The sequence below is a fragment of the Poecilia reticulata genome, linkage group LG17 (genome assembly GCF_000633615.1).
Source record: "Poecilia reticulata strain Guanapo linkage group LG17, Guppy_female_1.0+MT, whole genome shotgun sequence".
NCBI lineage: Eukaryota > Metazoa > Chordata > Actinopteri > Cyprinodontiformes > Poeciliidae > Poecilia > Poecilia reticulata.
The window spans coordinates 16381668-16407070 of record NC_024347.1 but is presented as its reverse complement, the minus strand read 5'-3'; the positions used below and the strand labels follow the sequence as shown (position 1 = coordinate 16407070).

Genomic DNA, 25403 nt, shown 5'->3' with positions numbered 1-25403 from the left:
GCAGTGATGGTTTGAGGTCCTGAAATCTGTCCATGTGTGTGTCAAGATTCAATTTTTTATGTGCGGCCTCAAATTTTTCCCGTGCGTGTGTGTTTGCAAAGTGCATGTGTGAGACAAAAGGACAATAGTGAGAGTGTAGGTTAAACAGGATGAGGGTATTGCAGCAGATGAGGGTCATGCTGTGAGTCTTAAGGGTCAAATCCTGTTATAAGTAAGAGGGATCAGGGCTTTCGCATGGCTCTGCTTTTTTTGTACTGCTGCAATATCCACAGACTGTGAGCAAGAAATGCTCTGCGAGAGTGTCTCATGAATTGTTGAAAATTGCCAAGAGATTTCAGTTTATGCATAACAAAACAGAGCAACACGCTCTCAGACAAACACAGCAGGAAAGTAAAAGGAGAAATTTAGCAAATGAGGTGAACAATGAACTTGAAGCCCCTAAAAGGCGGCCCAATTTAGAGGTGAGAAGGAACTGGGAATGCCTTGTAGAGGCCCCCCGTTAGGGAGACCTTCAGCTCACACCTCTGGGAGAATTTCTCTCATGGTGTGAGTTAGATTGGGTTATGTTAAGATTCTACATCTCAAAAGTGACTTCCAGGAGCAGCAGCCTCAAGGTGATTAGTGCCCCTTGCAGCGAATATCACAGAACCTCCAAGACTGCAGCGGTGAATAAAGAGGCCTTCAGGTCTTGATTGGCTTTGGGGACTCCTAAAACACCAGACAGGTACCGAGTGGATTTGTGGTTGCAGGAGCAACATCTTGGCTAAAGAGAAGGACTTAGATTGGCTTTAACAAAGTACTACCAAAATGTTCAATGACCCAAAAAGGAGAAACAGGGACCATCCCAGTCTGTGGATCCAGACAATCACGACTGTAGAAGTGATTGTTAAAATGCTTGTTTATGGGAGGGCACCAGAAACGGATGAGATTAATACCAAACTGCTCAAAGGCCCTGGACATAGTGGGCCTGTCCTGGTCATCAATGTCACATGAATTTCTGGTCTCAATCCTGTAAAAAGGGGACCAATGTTGTTTGTCTCAGACAAACACAGCAGGAAAGTAAAAGGAGAAATTTAGCAAATGAGGTGAACAATGAACTTGAAGCTCCAAAAAGGCGGCCCAAATTAGAGGTGAGAAAGAACAAGGCATGCTGCGAAGCTACTTCTCAGCTTCCCTGGGACGCTTACACTAGGATGTTGGAGACTCCAACTGATTGTTGAACCTTGGATTCAGGAAGAACAGTTGCATTTGTTCTGGCTACATGGATTAGTGAACCAGATCTTTACTCTGATTGAACTGCTGTGAGGTTCATAAAGGTTTAGTTTCCAGTCTACATGTTTTGTGGACCTAGGGTTATTACCATATAACCCAAGGCAATTTGTGGGTGGTGCTTGGTGAACACAGAGTACCAGGGATGTATTTAAGGGCTGTCTTATCATATACTCATATACTCAAAGCAAGACTGTGCCTGTGCTCTTAACACACAGCTTGATCCCAGAATTGGACTATTGTACTACAATGGGTGACCAATATGTATGCAGTGCTAATGAACAATGTTAAGGCATACTTGTCTGCTTTGGCAGACAATATGGCTCTGTTGGTGTCTTTAGGAAGGGGCTTTTAGCTCCTCCTAGAGAGGTTCACAGTTGGGTTTGAAGGAACCAGAATGATAATCAGCTCCTCAAGTTTTGAGCCATGGTCCTGATGTGAAAATACCACATCAGGACCATCCTACACCAAGTTGAGGATTCATCTTTTCTTCAAGGGGAGGTTGGGTGTCTCTGTGTCTTATTCCCAAGTGATAGTATGGTAGAACAGGAGATGGACAGATGAATTAGGGCCTTAAAATGTGTGTGATGACAGAAGGACTGAGCCAGAAAGTAAAGCTCTCGATTTAATAGTCAGTCTACATTTCCAACCCTTAACTATAATGGCACTAATGAGTTCTGGAACGCAACCAAGAGAACAAGATAATGGATACAAGCAGCTGAGATGAGCTTCTTCTGTAAGCCCAGATACAGCCGCTGCTCTCCACAGTGAAAGGATTCAGTTAAAGTGGTCTGGGCATCTGATTAGGTTACCTTATGGGAACCTCCCCAAGGAGTTCTGCAGGCCCCTACCAATATGCCTGGGTTTCCCCCCTGGACCTATTACCCCGACGCCCAAACCTCACATGCATTTGCTGGTAAATATTTCACAGATAAAGACCATGTGGGACAATTTCAGATTTTTTTAACTGCATCAGAATGTTTTTGACACATGTTTTGAATAGTTCAGATTTTTTTAAGCTTATATAAAAAAGATTGTATAGATTCAGATTTATGTTCAAGTGAAAACTATGTAGGTTTAAGCTTATTTGCAATCAAATCAATTTCTGTAAATCTAAATAGGTTGTATGACTGCTTCCTGCTCACTGTATCAGTTCCCGTTTTTTGCAGCACCGCATATATGAGCTAACTATATGTTTCATATGCTGGTATATTTTTGAAAATTCAGGAGGTACGAGAGTTATAATGTAATGCTGATCTTTTTTTTCTTCGAAATATTCTGTTCTGAAATGTCAGTGAGAAATAACATCTTCATCCTTGATAAAAACTAATAATTCAGGTCACGCAAGCTTTTACCAAGAACTTTCACAATGACTAAACACAATCGTTTTGACAACTGTGTTGAGAATCTATTGTGTTGGTGCTCTAAAAGTGTGAAATCCCCGTGGCCTTTCTGCCAGAGAGAATGTCTCACTTTAGTCTCTAAACTTACCAACTTACCATTTATATAAAGCTATAAAAGTAGATTCTGCATCCAAAAACTATTCTTGAAATCAGATCTAAACAAACAGATTAAATTCAAGGCGCCTTACCAAAACTTTCTGCGCTTATGCAGCAATTAATCATCACACTTCCACGCAAATGCTTTAAGTACCTAACCAATCCCTATTCCTGTCACAATCATGTTTACACCCGAACATATTGAGATGAACGTAAGATAAACTTTTCTGTTTTTGAAGCATCATGTCAAATTTAAACTAAAATACTTAATATATTGTAGTTTTACAAGCCTTGGACAACATACACTGCAAAAACACAAAATCTTGCCAAATAATTTTGGCTTAGTTTCTTGTTCAAATAGAAGACAAAACTAACTTATGAGTAACATCTCAGCAAGATATTTGTTTTAAGTAAATAATTCCTACATTTTTATGAAAACGTACTTGTTCCATTTGGTAGATTATTTCACTTACGGGAAAATTGTCTTGTAATTGAAATAATCTACCAATGGAACTCATACTTTTTCATCAATACTAAGGAACGGACTCAAAACAAGCTCCTACATCTTGATGAAAAGTTATTTGTAAGTTAGTTTTGTCTTATTTTAACTGTACTAAGATATTTGCTGCATCACAAATATATGGTATTACAAAGTCTGGACACAATGATCCTAAGCATAAAGAAAAATTTTCAACAAATCACCAACTTTTTGAAAATTAAGAAAAAAAACAACAAAAAAACATGATCCTAACCTACTTAAAACAGGCAGTCTAAAATATCACAGGTTGAGAAATAACCTGTGAAATATCTAGTTTCAACAGTATTTATGCTGTGTTATCTCCAGACATTTTAACATAAATTGCCTTTAAATATATGTTTAGTAACTAGAAGGTTTATATTTTGAGTTCCTACTTGCTTCAGGTGCAAGGTGCCACGCTGCAAATCAGTTTCCTTCAATGTCATAATCTGATTTGTTGGCAGTTTTAACTGTAGCTGATGCAGTTTGCAGGTGGCTAGAGATGTAAAACCATTTTTATGTGCAGATTGCTTTTGATCCTTCTTTGGATCGTATTATGTAAAAACCCAGAGGCCACTCTGCTGTGTAGACTTGATACATTAGGAACATTTACCCTTATCGGTTAAACCCAGCGGCTGAGTGTTGCTGCTGCTTTGTTCACTCTATGTATCCTCCTCCAGCCTGGTTATTGTAAAATCTGTTACAAACATTTCCAAATATATAAAATACACAGTCCATTTCTAGAACTGCGATTTCAGCTCGTACAAAAACTTCTCTGAATTTTTTTACTTGAATGTGCTGGATAAAAGCAGCTCCTTCAAATGCTCGTGATAGAAGATCCATTCAAATGATTGTGTTACTATATTTTAAAAGAATCACATCATGCTGTTAGTATAATAATGAATAAATGTGCCCCAAAGCAGTGAAGTGGTGCTTTAAAAGGCATAATCAGCGGTGCTAGAACAAAATATTGCACCTCCTGCTGTAACTGGTTGCCGTATAATGAAATCTCATCGCAGGGTTGGCCGTAATAATCCGAGTTAGGAACAAGAGAGATGATTTACATGAGAGATTTCCTTTCTCCTCTGTGCTTTATGGCCGTGCCGCATCAGCTGAATTGTCAGCAGAGAATCTCACACGGGGGAAAGCTATCAATACCGAGAGGAGAATAAAAGCTGAGCGGAGATATGGCTCGTCTCTCTCTTCAGAGGTAAAGGGGGATAATTTCATGAATGAAAAATTAAGTCAATAAATTTACAACAAAATGCCCCCAAAGCAGAGTGTGGATTCATGTGTGACAGAATGAAAGCTTGCTGATGCCACTTTTCACTTAAAAACCAGAAGGCTTTGGAATCAGTTTCTGGTTTTTTTTTTTTTATATATCTTTCTGGCCTCTCAGCCTGCCAGGGTTGTGCCGCTCTCCGGGGAGCTGTGGTTTCTGAAAGGTTCCTCCTCGTACTTAATCCCTCCATCTCTTTGTGTCCAGGCAAAAAATATATCCGCATGAAACTCAAGAGGATGCCGAAAAGGAGGCCTGGTCGAGTGAGGGGGGTTAAAAAAAAAAAAAAGAGCTGCTTTCAAACATTTTGCTATGGTATTGAAAAAATGGAGATAAGACTAATGGAGGTTTTGTAAAATGAGAAAAGGCTGAATTTTGCTTTTTAGATTAACTTCAATTATCCCACTTCAGAGAAGGAAGATGGCTTAATCTCAGGATTCTGTAATAATTATGATCGTCAAAGTTGTCCAATGATTTTTTTTTTTTTTACTTTAAACAAAGCTGGATAGTGTAGAACAATCCATTCAACACATCTAAGTTTAATATGGAGGCTGGAGACAAGAAGACATATTCTTAGGTATGAACATTTATCGCATTATTTGTTATACAAGTATTCGTAATTATGGTGACAGTAATAAGTTCTAATAAATTATGTTTGAAAATGCCAAACCTGGCTGTATTATCTCAATTATTTTTGCTACAATCTTAAAACGGATATGTTAACGTGAATTGAGTAAAAATCTGACAATGATGTCTCTTTCTAAGGATGACCCATTTAGTGTAACATTTACTGTGCTAATAATTCAACACAACCGATGTGTTACAATTATTTAACATTGCTTTAATTTACACAGTTGCTAAATAATTTGAACACAATTTAAATCTTTAAATATATTTCTCTAAGTGCTGTTCCTCTTCCACCAGGATAACGGATCTGATCCCAAAGCTTCAAACATCTCAACATGACAAAAGGTTCACTGTACTATAACGCAGTCACCAGACCTCTGAGATGGAGCATAAACTCTGCAAAAATAAGAGTTTTCCATTGTCCTGTTTGCTTTTTTCCATACTTTCCTACACCTGGAAAATAAAGGAAATGCATTTATGATTTTATTTTTGCACAGATTTGTGAGTTCAGTGGGGTTTTCCACTCTAACGTAAAGAAAGAGCATCAATTCAAATCCATCCCGGGCTGTGGTGTAGAAAAACTGGTCTAGAACCCAGGTGTACCTCTCAATTACAAAAAAAGAAAGACCAGCCATTTCATACATCATGTTCATCATCATCATGTCTTTATTTGAGTGTAAACAAACTCTGAAAAGAGCATCAGCCAGCTTCTTGATTATTGGATTTAACATGATTAATCTAGTTTGCGGTCACTGATAATAAAACATGATCACTCCAGTGCAAAAAGGATCACTTTCACCTCATTTTGCCCTTATAAATAAATGCTGTGGTCATAGGAGGAGACAGTTAGATTATTGTACTGGAAATAAATACAAAGGAGGGAGGCTGTGAAAAAAACCTCGCTCTGTCAGAAGTCACCCATAATAAGACTCTAAAAACTGTAACTGAAATGTAAAAGTGATCCCATTTTGCAGCGTGCATAATAAATAATGACACTTTCATAAGAACTGTCTGCAACCTCAGTTCAGTGCAACAGCTTAACCTAATTCATCTCTTCATCTTGTACTTGGTCTAAACATCTGCATGTGAGAATGTTGACGGTTGTGAGTTTTGTCGACGTGCGTTTGGACACGACCAGGCGTCCGGAGGCTCATTGGGTTAGTAACAAAATCAGCACATTAAATACGTAACAGAAGAAGAGCTGCAAAAATAACTCTCTTAAAAACAAATAAACTTACAATCACAGCAGTTAGTGTTGAGCTCAAGGAAACAATTCATTTAGTCACTTCTGTTTTTCATTAACATAAATATTTACAATTCAGCAGAAAAAGAAAAAAAACAATACTTTACATAAACGAGAACAACACAAATATAACTGCAGTCAGAACCACAAACAGGACGAGTGAGAATGTATGTAGTGTGTAGCTGTTCTTATATTCATCATTCTGTAACTAATGAGAGCTCAGCCTCCATCTTCAAAAAAACTCACCATTAAAGTGGGAGAAAATTCAGGGCAGTGAACTGCAACAAAAAAAAAAAAAAAGTAAAAAGAAAAAAAATTACTTTCCATTTAACCAGATTTTGTTGCCTTAAGTGAAAAAGAACTAAAAGTACATAAATAATCCTGTATGATGGAATGTTTTAGGGAATGGGAATGTCTTCATTCATAGGTTTATATGATGCACTGAAAGATTGAAAGAAAAAAACAAGATGAAATGTATAAGATAAATCTCGTGGCTTTGCTCTCATCAAACAACAAGAAAACCTTTCAACTACTTCTTCTTCTATTGGCGAGATAAGGACAAAAGTGAGGAGAAAATCTGCTTTTAGGTCCATCTTTGAAGAGGGAGGCTGGGCTGCCTTCGATGCAGCCAGGCAGCTCTAAAAAGGAGCATCTCCCCTTTGTTGTGATTCATTGACGTAGCTGCATGTCTGTGTGCTGAATCCTTCTATCACAACTCCTCTTAAGGCTTTCAAGCTGATTTGGATCAAAGTCAGGCTCAGGGGAATAATTTGACATAAACATTAAGTTAAGGAGGGGGAAAATCATCGCCTACGACCGAACTCCACTAAATTGTAATTTTTCAGAGAAGTTTCTATAGCTTCTTGATCTTTTGATTGACAAAGGGAGGCTTAAGCCGGCATTAATAGCTTCATCTGACAGATGTTTTGCAGTTTGAACATCTTAAAGGCTGAATGGTTTTACATTTAGTCTGGACTGATGGGGAATAACCTCAAAACAAAAACAGGAGCGCCACAGACTGAAGCCGAAAGTTATCAACAACGCGGGAATAAGGAGGAAAACAAGAGTTAAAATGTTAAAATGATCCCACCTCTGGCCAGATGATTGGATTAGGACATCATTACACTAGGCTGGAAGCCACTTAGATACGATAAAGCAGCCGCAGCAGCCACCATTCCAGTTCTGGAAACTTGTCTGACTTGAAGGGAAGGGACAGGAGGAGCAGAACTTCTTCTTCATGGGGGGTTGGATTAAATATATATATTCTGTTTTGTTTCGAAGCCGTCTTTCCTCCGTCCTGTCGGGTCGGGAGGTGGCAGACGACGGGCCTCTATGTGAAGTTCTGAAGCGGCTGGCTGACCCTCATGCACACCCAGTAAAAGGCCCGAGCCAAGGTGACCAGAACCAGGAGCAGCATGACGGCCCACGAGGCGTAGATCCCCGGGTAGGTCTGCGCCTTTACCCACGTTCCAGCCTGAAGCGAGACGGGACAGAACAGAGCCGGCCCTTTAAGTGACGCTACGGCAACAACCGGCTGGCTCCGGTCGGCACATGGAAAATCCAAGTAACCGAGCGGCATAAAGACATAATCATATTTGCAGAGTTTTTTTTCTGCAATGCCCGATTATGTTGCTGTAATCTTCACTGAATTCCAGTTAAGCATCAGCAAACTTTCACTGCTGATTAACATATTAACATTTTTGTGGATTAGCTAATAAATCGCTCTCAGTAAACCCCAGGAAAAAAATTAAACAGCCACGTATTAAATATTTTATTTTATTCAAGAATGAGTGTAAAACCTCTTCTGTAATGTAAAAGGAGCTATAAAACAAATCTACGAGCTAGAGCCTGTATTCACACCCAGTAAAAGTTTTGTGACATTACAGCCACCAGCTTTTATGGATTTTATTTGGAAGAAGCGATTAACTGTGGAAGGAACCAGGACTGAAAAGTGTGGTGGACTCATAGAAACATTTTTCACTGCAGAAACAGGCTTCAAATCACAAACTCTAGAAGAAAACTGCCATTGCTGTAAAAAGGAAAACAGATGAAGACCAATTTAAATATCCAGGATTTATATGTTTTAGAAACAATTCATCAGAAATTTATCTCAGAAACTTCTATAGAGGGCAGATCTTAAATATAAAACTGTAGATAAAGACTGGATGGATGGATGGATGGATGGATGAATGAGAGAATGATGAACAGAAGGATGGAAGGACGAGAGAAAAGATGGATGAAAGTAAGAATGGGTAAATGAGAAAAAGGATGAATGGACAGATGGACAAGAAAGGATGGATGGATGAAAATATGGATGGATGGATAGTTGGACAAATGAATTGATAAAAGGAGAGAGGGAAGAAAGGATGGATGGAGTGTAGGAACCCCTTCAGAAGTTTTCAAATCTCCAGATCAAAGTTATTTTATTATTATTATTATTATTATTATTATTATTTTATTTTATTTCATTTCTTCCAGCTGTCAAACCTTCAGCTGTTTGACTGAAACCCGTTTCTTTCAGAACCGGGTCTAAACCTGGAGTTCATGTTTTCAGTCGGCCATGACACCAAATCCCTGAGACAGAAACTAAAACATGAATTAGGTCAGAAAACATCCTACTCTGACCTTTATATCAGTTTTTCTGCTCTTATCTCAATTCTGAACAATTCTTATTGTTTTAATGATCCAGGTTTCTTTCTGGGTCCGATCTCTCATCTTGTGTTGCCGATGGAGCAAATGTTTAACATGTTAAAGCTGTTGAAGATAATCTGTAGATCCCTGCATTTAAAATGTGTGGGTTTTTTTTTTTAATTAAATCCTGAAAGCCTTTTGATCACCTCCCTCCTTTAGGTACATGCTGTTAGAAATTTGATGAAGTGCACTCGTATGAAGACTTGGCGTTTATCAGCTCTTGTATCGTTCTTGTAATTAAAACAGCCTTTTTCATAAAACTAGATTAAATGGTGAGACATTTACTGGCTTCTTCACAGCTCTAAGCAGATCTACACGTGTTGTGCTCATCTTGCACCCTCTGGTGGTCATGGAGTAGATTGCAGCTTCTTTCTATTTTTGGCTGACTATTTAAAGGGGCAGTATTATGGAAAATCAACTTTGTTTCTAGCTTTACATCGTGTTATAATGTTATTCCCTCATCAAAGGCATACCTACAGTGTTGCTTTGATTATTTCATACATGTTTGAGAAATCCTTTCATCTCCATGGTAACCATTCAGCTGCTCAAAACACCTGGCAGAACCTCGGAGGACACAGCTTCTCCTCAGAGTTGTAATTTACAAGCCTCAAAGAGCGGTCCTCCTCTGTTACTCCTGCACTCAGCTCCTTCTGACTAGCCATCAGCAATTAGCAAACACCTAGTGGAACTGAGTTTGTTCCAGAAAGAACCGAAGCTTTTAAAGAGACAGAGGCCCAATTTCAAGGCATTAAATTAGGAAATCACATTTCTTTTAAGTTATATTTTATATGTATACCATTTTTATAACAACTGAAATTAGCAATTACTTGATTGTGCTATAAAATGACACAATGTGCATAATGCTGCCCCTTTAATTGAGAGGATAAATTAAAAAGAAAAAAAAAAAGATTGTTGGTACTCCGACCATTAAATTTTCATCTACTATGAAATCCTTGCTGGGGTTCACTCACCATTAGTCCAGCAGTGGAAATGCTGAACAGCAAGCAGAGTAGAAAGCACCACAGACTTCGCCTCCGGGGATACCTCTGTCCAATGGAGGACCTGCAGAGGAGGAGAGGAAACGTTTGATTTTTTTTATTTCTCCAAACAAAACCCACCACGGAGTCCGATGTTTTAACAGCAACCATTTTAATGACCAGGAAAGGCGCAGATGTTCACAATGCTCAGCGCATCTGTTGTCATTAACAATGGCTTTGTTAGAGCTGGCATGTGCAGCGCTGGATCTGCAGAAAGGATCTCTTATTACTCACAGCACTCAATACGGCCTGGCTTTGTGTTTAAAACGTTAGCAACAGCAACTGCTTCTTTCTTTGCTGCAATCCCAGTAAATCAGGAAATGAAGCAACAACTCCAGAAACCCTTCCATTTATATTCTTACCTGACAAAGTCTCCTAAATTGAAGGTAATTATAGCTGCTGTGATAAATTAAAAAGAAAGTGTCCAACTTCTGATTTTGTCTTTTTAGTCTAATTGCAGGAAAAACGACTGCATCATGAAGTGGAAGAAAAAGCACTTTGTTCCTTCTTCCCTGAATTTTCTTTCCTGACAGTTTGAGCTGTTGAGGCATAGACCTTACAAATGAAAAACAAAGACCTTCATCAATCAGTTACCAACTTGCTCACCCAGCTGCAGACAGATCAGCTTTGCACGAAGGAGTCCTGTCATGGACCATTCTTTTTCAAACTCCACCATAAATTTTCAGTCGGACTGTTTGCTGGTTATGTCACTGAGCTGATGTGCGTGTCGAAGAGGGAAGAAAAAAAAAGTTTTCACTCACTTTGTTCTGCGGAAAGATGTTTTATAACCATCATCAAACCCACTTAGACAAGAAAATAACCTGAAAATACTTCATCCACCTGCAAACTGTGCTCGTCTTCTTCTTTATATATTTCACTGGACTTACTCTTAAGAACAATTCCAGCATCTTTGTCTTCATCCATAATGCAGCCATGACTCATCGCTAAACATCACTCTCATCTCATTGTTTATTTCTCTTAAGGGGCTTGAGCTGTTTTAGGTGAACATAAATCATATTTATTTAGCTGAATGCATCAGAGGTGCACTGATAAATCAGCCCCAATTATCTAATTTTGGGTGATCTGTGATCAGCTGATAATTATATGTGAAATCAATCGTATCCACAGATCTCATCTACCTTTGATGAGGTCTGACCCTCAACCACTGTTCAATTTTGCTCTGTATTGAAAGAGAGGTGACAACAGGAACTCCTCTGCTTCCAAATCAGCTCATTTCTCTGAAATGACAATGGATATCAGGCAAAATAAGAATCAGCAGCTATTTAAAGATCTGTGATCAGTCAGAAAGCTGCAATCTGTGCAGCCCTAATATGAATAGTTTTTGGTTTAACTGTACATGTGCAAACTAAAATTAAATGACAACTTAAAATTTCCAAAGTTTGTAATACTTTTTTTTTTTTTTGCTTGTTTTACACAAACACAAAATTGGAAGAAATTTAAAATTCATGTGCTGCAGATGTCAATATTTTAATACAGAATCTCTAAATCTATGACTTGACTGAGTGGAGGGATAAATAGACAACTGGGCGCACGTGGATAAATATAATATATACATAATAGGGCAGAGAATAAAGTATGAATAAGAACAAATATTTTTTATATTCAGTTATTTTCCATCTTAATCAAATTTCTGCCTCGGAGCCCTGGCTATTAAAAAGGTGTGATTTAAACCACATCATAGCTGCTTTTCTTTTTCCTTTGCAGCTGATCACAAGAACATTGTGAAAAACACTAAGAGGCTTATTTATACATTACAGAAACATGGGCTACAGCAATGTTCAAACTAAATCCTCAAGGGCAGGACATATTCAAAATGAAACTGAGGAGGAATAAATAAAGTTCAGGCTTTTTATCCAATGGGAAGGTTTGGTCTTTTCTGTTAGGATGGCTCTGCAGGTTAAAGCTTCAGCTAGAGGCCAAAGACGGTAAAGAAAATGAGCACAGAAAATGTCAGCTGGTGTATGAGAAGAAAAAAAAGTGGGTAAAGCTACTTACACTTTTTTGCAGTGCGGGCACCTGGCCAGCGTCCGGTCCGTGAACTCTGTCCACTGAAATCACAAAAGTTAAACGCCCTGAGCATCAAATGGAGCCAAAAAGCAAGCTGCATGTTTGCCAAGGTTTCAGCTACAGTGATAAAAACTTATCAAGTGTGCCCACTGTGTTCACCGTGAATCGCTTTTCATTTCCCGCTAACAGGCGTTGCAGTTTTTTGCTTCAGCAGGCACCTTGTACTTAAAACTCTATTCTCATTTGCATAATAAATATACATGAGGAGTAAAAATATATCCCAGACAGACCAACACAACACATCATCACTGCTTGGGTGAAAACTAATTAGCTTACAAACCCACCCAGGGCACAGATTTGTATTTTCATTCAGCCGTCTCGTCTTCAAGCGGTTGTGTAACATTCATCTAAACTTTAAAAACCCCCTTCTGCATCAGTCAGAGAATATTTAGCTTCTTGAGCTAAACCTATGTTCTCTCTTCCATCATATATTTCATAACTATCTTTACTTGTCTTGTAGATTGCTAAAAAAAAAAGCAGCGAGGAAAAATGTTTCTTTCCCTTCAACACAAAATGACCACAATACATCAGCAGTGTGTTGTTATGGCTATTGATCTGCAGCGATAACTCAACATACTCTTGGCTCGCAGGAAGGATGTCCTGTCTTTTTAATAATTTACTTGCACCAGCATATTTCACAACAAATATCTTGTGGACCTGCAGAAATCCTCCCAGAATGCTTCAGTTGGAGGGAAGAAAAGTCACCCGAGGATCAAAAAGACAAAAGACAATTTATTATTCTGCTGGTCAGCAAAGCAGTGGAACTGCTCTTCAAAACAGTCCAACTAAAGCTTAGCATATCTGCATGTTAGTTACTTTCTTCTAAACGATTTTCTCTCATTTTTACTTGACAGCTGTGCTGATGGGTCCCAACATCAGGGCCTTTCACACTGATACTACCATGCTTTTCTAGCATTATGGAAAAGAATGGCAGTAGCAGTGGTAGTTTGTAAGTGACCTTTGGCTGGAGTATGCATTTGAAAATTGGTAATTTTGCCAAAAGTACAACACACCCAGAGCAGTAATTAAGCCAAAACTGCACAAGAATTTTGGATTTAAGATATAAAAAAAGAAACCTGTGTCTGTAAATATGTTCTATCCGAAACTCCTGAAGTGACAATGTTTTAGCTCCTACAAAGCATCTTTTCCAATCTAATTATTAATCGGTTGATCCAAAAATTAATCATCAGATCAGCCCTACACTGTAGATGTAAAGTCGAGCAGAAAGGGCCGAGTTTTTCACATGCTGATGTTAGAAATAACTTTATTGTTATTGAGGCAACGATAAAACTAATTACTTATCATAATGAAATGCTCACCTCTAAGAACCGCAGATACAAACACGCCTCCAAATTACATTGATGAGCTGGGCTTCCAGCTGAGGAGGAGCATACACACACCTCCAAATCGTACAGAGATTGGCTGATTGAAGGAAGTTGTGAGACTTTTAAGTTGCTTTTTAGAGCCAGAGATCAAAGAGAAGTAAAAAAAAAAATAAAAAAAATCTGCTCAGAGCTAACAAAGAAGAAGAATTTAACAACCCAGCGACGTTCAAACTATATGAACAATCCTGGATACCGATAGTGGGCTTAATCTAGACTGAAAGAAGTTAGAATAAACAGCTTCTTATAGTGCAATTACATTTTTAAAATAAAAAATTCAAACCAAAAAGTTACCAAAAAAAGACTGTGCTGCAAGCTGAATTCTGACAATATTTGTTTCCTCTTTATTATTTTTGATGTGTTTTTAAAGAGAAAGCCGTTACCAAGAAGGTGTTGCTGCAGTGTCCACAGGAGACCCGGGCTCCAGCAGGCTGAGGGTCAGGACTGGCCGGCCCGGGATGAACAGGACCCAGATTTATTATCCTCTTACTGGAAGGAGACAGGCAGGCACACAAAGTCAGCATTCCCACCACGAGTGAATTATCACAATCGTGATAAAATTTGGTGTGAGAGCAAACTGCGTTGTCATAAAGCCTGATGTTTTGAGCTGCTATCTCAAGGGCGTGCTGCGGCGCGGCTTTATGAAATCCATCAGCAGCCCGTCCTCTCATTACTACACACAAAACCTCCATAAAAATCTGCTTCCCCCGACACAGACGGCGGCTCGGAATCACTGATCAGACAGGGGAACGGAGAGGTGTTGGTTGAGTCAGCGTGTCTGGTTTGAATGCAAAACAGTGACACTGGAGGTAAACATTTAAGAGTGTTTAATGAGGGAAAGTTGCCTACGAGGAATGCACACAATAAGCAAAAACAGCTTGCAGAGCTCAGTAAGCAATTACACTCCATTAGGCTGATGTTTGTGAAAACAGGAATATTATGTAAATATTTCCACTTAAGTTTAGAATATCTGACAATTTACCGTTTTACCAGAACAAGATTTCAGCAAGACGTTAAAGAGTAAAGCCATTAAATACAGCTTGATATTTAATTCAACAGAGGTTGTAGCTGTAAGCCTAACTATGATCTGCATTTATAGATTATTTTATAAATTTCAGATCTTTTATTTAGCTTAGTTTAAAATAATTAAATGTGCACAAATCAAGCCGTTTCCCTGCAGAATGAGATATCAGTTTTATTTTAGGTCTAACTTGCTTTTCCCAGTTTATATTCTCATGACTAACTCACAAATCCGTCTGTGTAAACTTCATTATAATTCAATGATTGAAACATGTCGATCATATTTTAAAACAAAAAAAAAAAGCATGTTCTGCTGTTTTCTTGATAAAGGCGATGATTCTAAATTTAACAAATAAAAATTATCTCCACTGATGCATTAAAGTGTAAATTCCCATCTCCACTTCATTATTTACTAAACTCAAAACAAAGTATGTGCTGTTGATGTGTTTAAAGACCGAAACAACTGGGAGTTTTAAATCTTAAGCCATTTAATGAACAGAGACCAAAACATGGAATAATAAATCAATGTTTATTGCTGGTAGAAGGAAAATTAGCACCAGTAGTCTGATTTGTGCATCTCTAAAAATTTCTGATGCCCTAATCGCAAATATTGAAGATTAGGGCTTTGCCACCAAGTTCCAGTCAGACACGACATTAAAGTTGACACACACACAACTGCAGTCTTCCACAAAATATCATCTTTCTCCTGATGACAATGTGGAGAAATTTATTGAATTGTTAGTCCAAGATTATCTTAAAAACATCTGTTACCAACAAAGAAATCGAACATAAGGTTAAATCAGGAATGTGATACGCAGACGTAGAAAAATAAGCTTTTTTTGTTCTTTAAAAAAATAGCCTCACAACTCTTTTTGTCAAACACAGACAGTACACCACCAGCAACAGCAGAGTTTACTGAAGCCAAAGGCTTCATATAAGAAAGGAAAATGTGCCATTACTAATTTTATATTTTGAGAGAAAACCCTGATAGGGGGCATCACAATAGTATTTTTGGGTTCTCAATGTGGGCAAACTTCAGTTTTCATGCCTACAGTTATATAAATTTCAGCAAAGGCAAATAGAAAGCACGACTGGTTACATTACACAGAAATCATAGAAATAGTCAGGGATGTCCTAGAAGGTAAATTGTCTCATTCGTTGCAAATCATTTCATAAACTAAAATAAAATGTCTACTGGGATCAAAATAAAGTTGATTTTTATGTTTTTTATCCATGATCACTGGTGCATTTGCTGCACTTGTTGGTAAAGAGAGGACAACTGTGTCTTGATTCAAATTGCTCCGATGCGCTGGAATTGATCTTATGTCTGCATGTATTTAGTGCAGCCTGCTTTATGATCCACAGCAGATAAAAGGCAAACAGCATCTGCTGATAAAATGGAGAAGATTGAACTGCAACATCAATTCCTAAATCCTACCAGCAATGTGAAGCAAACCAGGCATCAAAATCATAAAGTTTGGATGAATTGCTAAAACAATACATTTATTAGGACGGACAGCTCTGTGTTTTGGGATAGTCTGTATGTATTTTTCTCTAAAGAGGATTGGAAACTCCTTTGCACCTTGGAGACTGCAGACAGAAAGCTTTTGTCAAAACTGCAAAAATTGCCTGAGGATCTTTTCGAATCTCATTATTCATCCAAACTCCATTGCTCTAAAAAGTGTCCTGAGTATAAACAGATATATGGATATATGGATGACAAAATTAGCGTGCAGCTGGAGGCTCCAAGGAAAAAAAAAAGAACAATGTTTACAGTCTGAGCTACAGTAACTTTCAACATTTCACAATACTTGCCAAATAGAAGTAAAAAAATTCATGCCACGGCTGTTCTAATGAGGTTTCCTCATGTTAACTCATGGCAGTAAGGCCTTAATTGAAGGCCCGCTGTTCTCACTGCACCTTGCTTCCTCTGCTTTACTTTCCTTCTAGCAGGACAATGTTTTACAGGAGTTCTGCAGGGCTGTGCATTTGCGATCACAAAAACAAACACATAGAGTTTCTCACCAATATGGTCGGGGACAGGCAATCCTCTGAGAAGTGACTTTGCAGATGAGAAGACAGTTGCAGGGGCAGCGAACGTACTTCTTTCCTGCTGGGGCATTCTTAATGGGCTGCAGAGGGAGACAGAAACGCTCAGGAGATCAGAAGGCAGCAGAACCTCAGAGCCGAAGAGGAGGAGATAACGAGCCAATTATATGTGATGGGCGAGGATGAATAAATAGTACAGGAAGGAGAAAATTGTTTTCCAGCAGAAACTGTACACAAACTGCAAGTTAAGGTGGTGATTTATAACTGGTAAGAGGTCAAATATAAAACAATAAGTCATAGAGCCAATTAAGCAGCGTGTGGAATGGTATAAGAACACGAAAACCTTTGCATTTGATTTGTCAAATAAGACGTATATCTTTTTTTTTTTTTTTTTTTTTAAGTATAAATAATAAACAACTGGAGCGCTATTTAGCCCCAATTATGTTTGAGTGTTTTGGTAAAGGTGCACATAAATTTTTTTGTTGCACACAGTATATTTTCTTCAAGGCATCAACTGATTGTTTCACTACATGTACCTTCATATAAGGTTTTAATCAGTCATTTGCAATAACAATACATTTCTTTAATAAAAACAAAAATGTGTACCAGGGATGCTCCGATCCACTGTTTTTACTTCCGTTACCGATACAGATATCTGAAGTGTAGGAGATGGCGATCTGATACAGAAAAACAGTGCTGAACTGTCTTAAACATTTCCTTTTTTTTCTAAACACATAAATGTACTAAATTAAAATGTATTTGATACCAATAAAGCACACTTAAATACACTAATAGCTTCACAAAAGTGGTCAATCATGTAAAAAACAAACAAACATAACTTAGTCTGTTCAATCAGTGCAATCAAGAGAATAACAGCCAATGTAAAATAAATAATCAAGAAACTGAAACTGACGAAATGATAGATTTACTATATTGGTCAAACGCAAAGGGAAACTGCAACCAAACTTATTTTGAATGGTTCAGAAAGCGCAATTAAGAAATCTAAATATGATGTTAAATAAATAAATAAAACATGACGTCACTCAGAGCACAAAACAGAGAATTAACCTGACTAGATCTGCCCTTTTGGATCTGGCACATTGTCACCAATACCTGATCCAGATTTTGTTTTGTTTTTTTCAATATTGGGACCAATACAGATATTAATATCAGATCCGTGCATCTCTAGTTTGTACTTTTACATGTCATTACTTCTGCTGCATTTCTCTGACTGGTTTCATTTACTAAATGTTTTTTATGTGTTTTTTTCTCCCATTCTGAAAAAAATAAATCATGCACTTTTGTTTCCAGTATCTGATACAAACTCTGTTGCTTTGGTAGAAATCTGCCTAAGTGCAAAATCTTAGACCTGCAATGATGTTTATTGGAATCACAGTTTCCACTATTGATCAAATGATAAGAGACAATCCAGATTACATTCAGATGGGTTTATGCTTCACCCAAAACCGCAGGATGGATGCTAGCTGATCCTGTTTTTGTTTGTTAGTTTTTTACCATTTGTGCCTGAGGGAAACTAAAATGGTGATGCTAAAACACACAAACCAACACATCGGCTTGCTTACTGCCATCCGCTGAAGGTCCGGGACATTATTATAAGCATGAATCCTAGTTCTCTCGTTTGTAATCAAGAATGACATATTGTGGACATTACAGCTATAATCTGGAGTCTCTCTAATCCTTCCATGAATCAAAGCCACTCGCAGACTCAGTCAGTACAATAACCACTCTATATTCCTCTATTACCCCTCTTCAGCTGGAAATTATTTTAATGTAATAAGAACACACACATAGAAAGATGTGCACTGCAGCTTCAAACACGGCTGCAATAACGAGCAGATCAACAACCGGTAATGACAGACCATATGTGCCTAATAGAGCCCAAATAAAGATGTTAATAAACAAAAAAATGGCACATTTAATTTAAATAACTTCAGGTGCTTATACTTTTGAATTAAAACAGCTTAATTAGGGACCTGGGTGACAACATGCTTGATAAAACGGTGCCCAACAGTGCATGTCTACACAAGCTCTACATAATGTATTGTGTAAATCTACATATGTTGCCTCCATCTGCAAGTAGTTATTACTTATCGGTACAGCCTGATGCAAATCTTACATTTCTTCTCCCATCTGCATATTGATCTGCACTGCCAGCGATGCGCACTCCAGGAACCACGTCAACCTGTGAATGCAGCTGTGATTGCTGGTGAAATTACTCGCAGCGTTTTCATCAGCGCAACTGTCAAATCGTTCCCCCCCTGCCTCAATCAACGGGAACCTTTTCTGTGGTCGAACACATGATTAGAAGTTGGCAAGTAAAGTTTGGGCTGAGCAGCTGTTTTCTCAGGTCTCGTCACAACTCTGCAGTCTCTCGATAGACGTAATAATTTCAAAAGACTTCAGAGCATTACATCAAATAATTGAATCATTGTCGTAATTACTACACAAGCATAATGAGAGCTATTGTACGTGCAGACATTTTTAAACATGTCACTTATGTCTGTTTGTGTCCTTGTCTCTGCAGAAATCAGCTCTGATTACAAATTAAATTATTTAATATTGCTGCGTGTGATGAATGTTTTCATTATAAACTTCACTGACAATATGCCATTTGGAAGAAGACCTAATTACAAACTGACTTCTACTGCATTCATCCAACCAAATCCTTCTGAACATTAATCTGGAGCTCAGAGGTGTGGAGGAATAAACAAAAAAAAGATCCAGCTCTTATTTTTGAGTCTGTCGTTCATTTCTACCTTTTTGTTTTACATTTAAAACAACTACCTCAGTCATTAGAGCAGGAACTGTTCTGTTTATGCTTATGCTGGAAATAAGATCCACATTCTGGACTCAAGGGTACATGAATATAATATGAACCTCTTCGCCTTTACAGAGACGCATATACCCTAACATCCAGTAGTGGCCACACTTCTGCTAGTCCAAAGCTAATTTTTTGTTTAGCTTTAAAAACTTTTAGTGCAATTATTTTCCCCAAAATTAATATTTCCTGATATATTCTAAAGTTCTATTTACTTGGTTGTTTTGTAAACATTCAGATGAATAAAGCTCAACATCTGTGTTAATGCACAGGTTATTGACTTAAGAATTCAAGTAGTTAAGTCGTTTATATCCATGCTCTTATTTTGAAAGGGTTGAAGACTGTTCAAGCAGCAGCTCTGCTTCCTGTCCTCACAAAGCAATAAAACACAGACATTAGAGGACAAGATATAAACATAAATGCAATATCTAAAGAATAAAACATGTAAATTATCATGTAAAAATTAAGTTGGTGAGTAATGATTGTAATCTTTAAGAGGCAGATATAATTTGAATTGAGTACCATGTTGTTGTAGTGTTTTAACAAACACAGAACTAACTTTCTAGTTAGCAGTGACTGCCACTGCTAACATCCCACATAAAGACTGTAGAACTGACAGCAGGAGAAATGAAACTGGCAGATTTGAATGCTGTGCAACACAGTTTACGACTCATTCTCTGCCTTGGGAGGTTAACCCACATAGGTGCAGACAACTACATAACTAGCTTTATTAACAGGTAACTGAATATTAAAACTGTTGTTAAAGACAGCATAAAGGATATCAATATTGCAGTTATGTTGTAAGGTTACAAGGGTTGATGAGGCAGAGACTGATACACTGTGCTACTCTGAGCTCAGGCTTTGTTATTATTCAGTTTTCAGTTCTAGGAAGTAAAATAGTTAAAATTAAAAATCTGTGAAAAAAAATCAAAGTTGTATTTCATTAAATACATGACAACCAATAAGTCTCACTATTTTTGGCCTATGAATACAACAACCAACAGTATGTACTGTGGTATCCAAAGTCGGTCCTGGAGGGCCGGCATCCTGCTTGTTCTAGTTCTCCCCCGGTTAAACACACCTGGATCCAATGATGGCTCATTAGAAGGCATAAGAAGAACATTGACATGCTGAAAAGGTTGGTACCATAAGAGAGGGGACTAAAACATTCAGGATGCCGGCCCTTGACGACTAACTTTGGGCTCCACTGACTTAATAATTCATAAAAAGGTTAGGGACATGGAGAGACATGACCCTAAGAGACGTTAAAAAAAAAACAACAACAAAAAACAAACCAAGAACTAAATGGAGAAAGATGATCCGCAAAGGCAATCTCTGAATGGAAAAGATGAAAAAAGATGGGGAATTATAACAATACTGAAAAAAGTTCAAGTGATAATCAATAGACCTTTTAAATTTAGTTAATTTGACACACAGACGTAGCGCATCCGCTGCACTTGATTATGACCCAATTACTCAGCATTCTGAAGGTTCTTCCTGTTTAATCCTCAGACATTTAATTTGTTGTGCTCCTAACTGATGAAGCGAGAGAGAACACCACTGTGAGAACCAAACAGCTGTCTGAGGCCTCGACAGGGAGAATTGTGGCAGCTTATGCGTCTGGTAAAGGATTTAAAAAGGTCTTGGAAGAATTGGAAGCCAGTCAGTTTAGTTTACTACATTTTAACAATAAGCAGCATTGTTACAATCGTAAGCCCGATTGAAAATAGCAACTTGTGGGATTATTTATTATTGTTCTTTTCTTGTTGAAATCTTTGTCATAAATGGTTCTGTTAAAAAAAACCTAATCAGGACTTGGTGTTTGCTGTAGTGTAATGTTTGTTCTGATTGCTATTGGAGCTGATATTACTCAGTATACCATGAAAAGGGCTGTCAGTTACACAACAACAATGTTAGCTCTCCACTGGAATGTGCCATGCACACCTGCTGGCACACAGCACTTATGCTCACAGTCAAGTTGTGCATCAAACGGCGATCTGTCAGTGAATGTACAGCAGAGGGCTTTTGGAGTGGTCAACAACCTCAGTGCCTTTGATCTGGTTCTAAACTCTGTAGTCTCAAACTATTTCATCCGTCTTTACTGATTTTACATCCGTCAGTAAGTGCGTCAGAAGTTTTGCAATAAATCACTGGAAATATTGTCTGCGAGTCTGAGCCATGTCAATGTCAAATGACTCAGCGTGCGTTTTAAAACCAGGACTGGATGTTCATATTTAGAGCTGTCCACTTATGTTTGATAAAGCAAGAATCAATGTTGATGCCAGTGTGACATTCAAATGGTTTATTTACTTCTAAGTAAAGTGCTAAATTAGCTTAAATTACTTCAAGAACCTAAGCTTTCTCAAGAAGTACAGCCTGCTCTGTTCCTTCTTGTTAACAGCTTCATTGTTACAAATTCAGCCCAGTCCAGTCTGCTGTTAAGACGAACAGTGGAGACGTTTTTTTAATTAGAAAATGTAAAGATAAAAGTCTCACATTTGGATGTGGAGATACAAATCTAGTACCGTTAGATCCTCCTATTAGCTTTTCTAATTTTGTATACCGGTTTGACAAGGGGTGAAGGATAACATTGATTTCTGTAAGCTTAATGAAGCAGACAAGGGTGACTGGATCAATTTAAAAAACACGCAAGCTCAACATCAGGATACGTTATGATAATGTCAGTAGGAAAATACTGAGCAAAATGCAAGTTGCTGCTGCAAACAGGGTTTCTACTCATTTTCATTTAAACATTTCTGAGCTTTCTCAGTAATTAACCTCACATTAAAGTATAAAAATACAAAATCATCTATTGTCTATACTTGCTTATTCTTGGAGGGTCGATGCCCTTTTTTCACTTCCGATACAAACATCTGAGGTTTGGATTGTCTGATACCAGTCCGATACAGAAAAACAGTGCTGAATTAACTTAAAACAATTCTTATTTCAAACATAGAAATAATGTATTGAATTATGAACACATTTTACAACTCTGCACCAGTATATTGCGCTTAAATACACCAACAGATTCACAAGCTTGGTCCAACATGTAAACAGGACACAACTTTAAGTTGTTCAGTCAGTGCAATTAGAAATACAAGAGCTAATGTAAAATGAATAATAACGAAACAAACTGACAAAAAAAAAAAAAAAGTTGAACACCTTGGTCAATCATTTAAAAATAAACTACAACAAACTTTTGTTCAGATGGTTCAGAAAGTAGCAACTAGGAATCCATGAATGAATGAATGAATAAATAAACAGATACAATCCTTAGAGAATAGGATATGAAAATGAGTGTGGAAATGCAGATTTTTTTTTCTCTATTTTTCCATACTCTGTTTATCCAGATTTGGAATTGATCTTAATTTAAATTTTTCTGACATTTTCAATTCTGCTGAAAATTCTAGCAAAAGGTTTGAGTGAGAATAATTAGGAGGACAGAAATGAAAACAATGGTATGGTGGAGACAGTGCTGTAAATACTGTAAGTCTTTTCAACAAATTGGAACTGAGGGCAGACCCTGAATCAGATTTACAAACTGTGCAATCTCCTCAATAAATCTGTAGTAAACTGAGATCTAAGCCAATTTGTGATGACAGACCTAATAGTTGGTGCCTCTATTTTGTGTGTCCGAGTTATTTTAGCTGTACACTCTTTTGGAGTAACTCACTGTGGCTTCATTGCAAACTCCACACTTCACCACGTGCTGGTGGATCTTCCCCTCCACGGAGATGAGGCTCTGACACACCCTGCAGCTGATAACAGGGGCATTTCCGCTCTCCGGGGAGGCGAGAGGGGAGTAGGGTGGAGGGTCCTCCCCTAGGAGTACCGAGGGCTGACTGGCACTGGGGAAAGGAGGGAAACCTGAACAAGGAGGATAGAATACAAAATATAAGAGTAGTAATGCCTGTGTGACAAATGCGTGATTGTTGGAAGTCACAAGAGAAATGCAGTAGGACTGGGGAAAAAAAGTCTCTCATGACAAGTAACCCATTACAGCAAACAAGATAATGAGATTAGGCCTGGAGTTCAGCAGAAAGAAGCTTTAGTAGAAAAACACTCTTGGAATGCAGAGCAGAGCAGGTTTCAACACATGAGAGTCTGGGTATTAGCAAAAGCTAAACCACAGTGTGTGGAACAGCTTAACCTAGAAATCCCATAAAAGCATGCAAAACTGTCTGCTGTATTTTTTTTTAACTGGGAGAAAGCCGAGAGGCTAGTGAAAAGTGAAATATATTATCTCTTTTAATATTTAAATGCTTTTCATGGAAGTTATGATTAGTCGCAGCATCCCTCCGCAGCATCCGTAGTCACTTCCTCCTGTCAATCAAATCAGGTGTTTCTAGGATGCTAACCAACCGCTAGCATTTCTTCTATTTAGACAGCCAGTGACTACATTTGGCTAAAATAACACTCTTCTAAATAACAGAATGCCCCCAAAAATATTCATTTTAATAGTGTCATTAAAACTGGTTCGTTGTAAAGCTTAGCAAACGGTTGATAAAGAGTTAGCATAATTTAGGCTAATAATACAACGGTTAACTGGTTCATATAAATTCTATAAAACGACACAATTTATCAGAGGGAGTGTGTTCATTTGATGCTATTATGTACAATATTCTTATCAGGCCACATAAACCCTCCACAATTAGTCCCTGTCATAGTGAAGCTAGCAGGATAACCGTAATGCCCAGTCAGTGCTAGAGGCTATGGTAAGCTAGGCTAACAGAGCCTGGAGTCAGGACAGAGGATGCATCAACCTGCATACTCACCCTCTGGTTTGTTGGGCACACTGTAGGACCCAGCGCCGGGAGAAACCCCGCCGTTACCGCTGCCAAGAGCACCATCCCCCAAATCTGAGAGCAACGGGGACCTCTCGCCGTCCGCCATACCGACAGCGAGGCGCAGGTAAGGGGGGAGAGAGAGAGAAAGAGAGAGAGAGCGCGGGAGAGACGATGCAGACCGATTCGGTGTTGTATTGTTGTCTCGGAAATGAAGGCGTCACATGATCACACCCACCCACCAACACCAACCCCAACCCAGAGCACCCAGTACCGGTGCTGCTGCGGTAACGATGCCCGAGGGTGTGGCACTGCTCTCACCGGGCATGATTCAGAGAGATGCTCCCTGATAATATCATTAGGTGAGGCGCATTACGCTTGTTATTTACTTATCGTGACTTCCCATTTATTGTAATCTTCACCCAGTAGAAAGACAGGAAACTTATTGTTGTTTTAGGCCAGCTAATGTAACTATAAGACATATGAGACACAAAGATTTTTTTTATTTATAGAGGTGAAGGGGGCATTCCCAAAACTTGGGGTGATCCCTAGAAATATGACTTTAAGCGACCAGGGTGTCCAGGCTTTCATAAGCCCAACTAGGCTCAGTAGGGCTATTAATTTTACGAACACCCAAAATCATATGAGTTGTATTAATTTAGGATTTTTGTGAATATAAACAATATTCAAGTATTTGAAAATCATGAGGTTAAAGTCGATTTCGTTGAGGACAAAATGGAGACATTGGCAACAGGACGTATTAAACCTACCATGTATCAGTTAATACCTGCTGATGCATTAGGTTACCTATTACTATGTTGTAATTTGCTTTAGCAAAATAATTTTTCCCTAACACAGCTACAACTGTTAAAAAAATTGTGATTGGTACAAGTAAGTGAATTAAGTTTATCAAACTTAACTTTACTTAATGTGACAACTTAAACTAACTTGGATAAACTTAATTTGATTACTTGTGACCAATTATTGTAACAGGATTTGTCTTACAACTCAGATGCTCTCCATCCAAACTTACTGAGCTATTACTGAAACAAGAATGGGCAAAAAGTTCAGTCCAAATG

The 25403-nt window shown here is 38.2% G+C and overlaps 1 protein-coding gene across 1 annotated transcript; it reads right to left on the bottom strand.

Moving 5' to 3' along the window:
• Positions 1-5834: 5834 nt before the first annotated feature.
• On the bottom strand, positions 5835-24938 carry pip4p1a (phosphatidylinositol-4,5-bisphosphate 4-phosphatase 1a). The gene is made up of 7 exons (XM_008433951.2): positions 24316-24938; positions 23214-23407; positions 16678-16784; positions 14016-14121; positions 12179-12231; positions 10097-10187; positions 5835-7908 (listed from the first exon to the last, which is right to left on the bottom strand). The coding sequence occupies exons 1-7, from the start codon at positions 24431-24433 to the stop codon at positions 7765-7767; spliced, it is 813 nt and encodes a 270-aa protein (XP_008432173.1). The 5' UTR covers positions 24434-24938; the 3' UTR covers positions 5835-7764.
• Between the last annotated feature and the right edge of the window lie 465 nt (positions 24939-25403).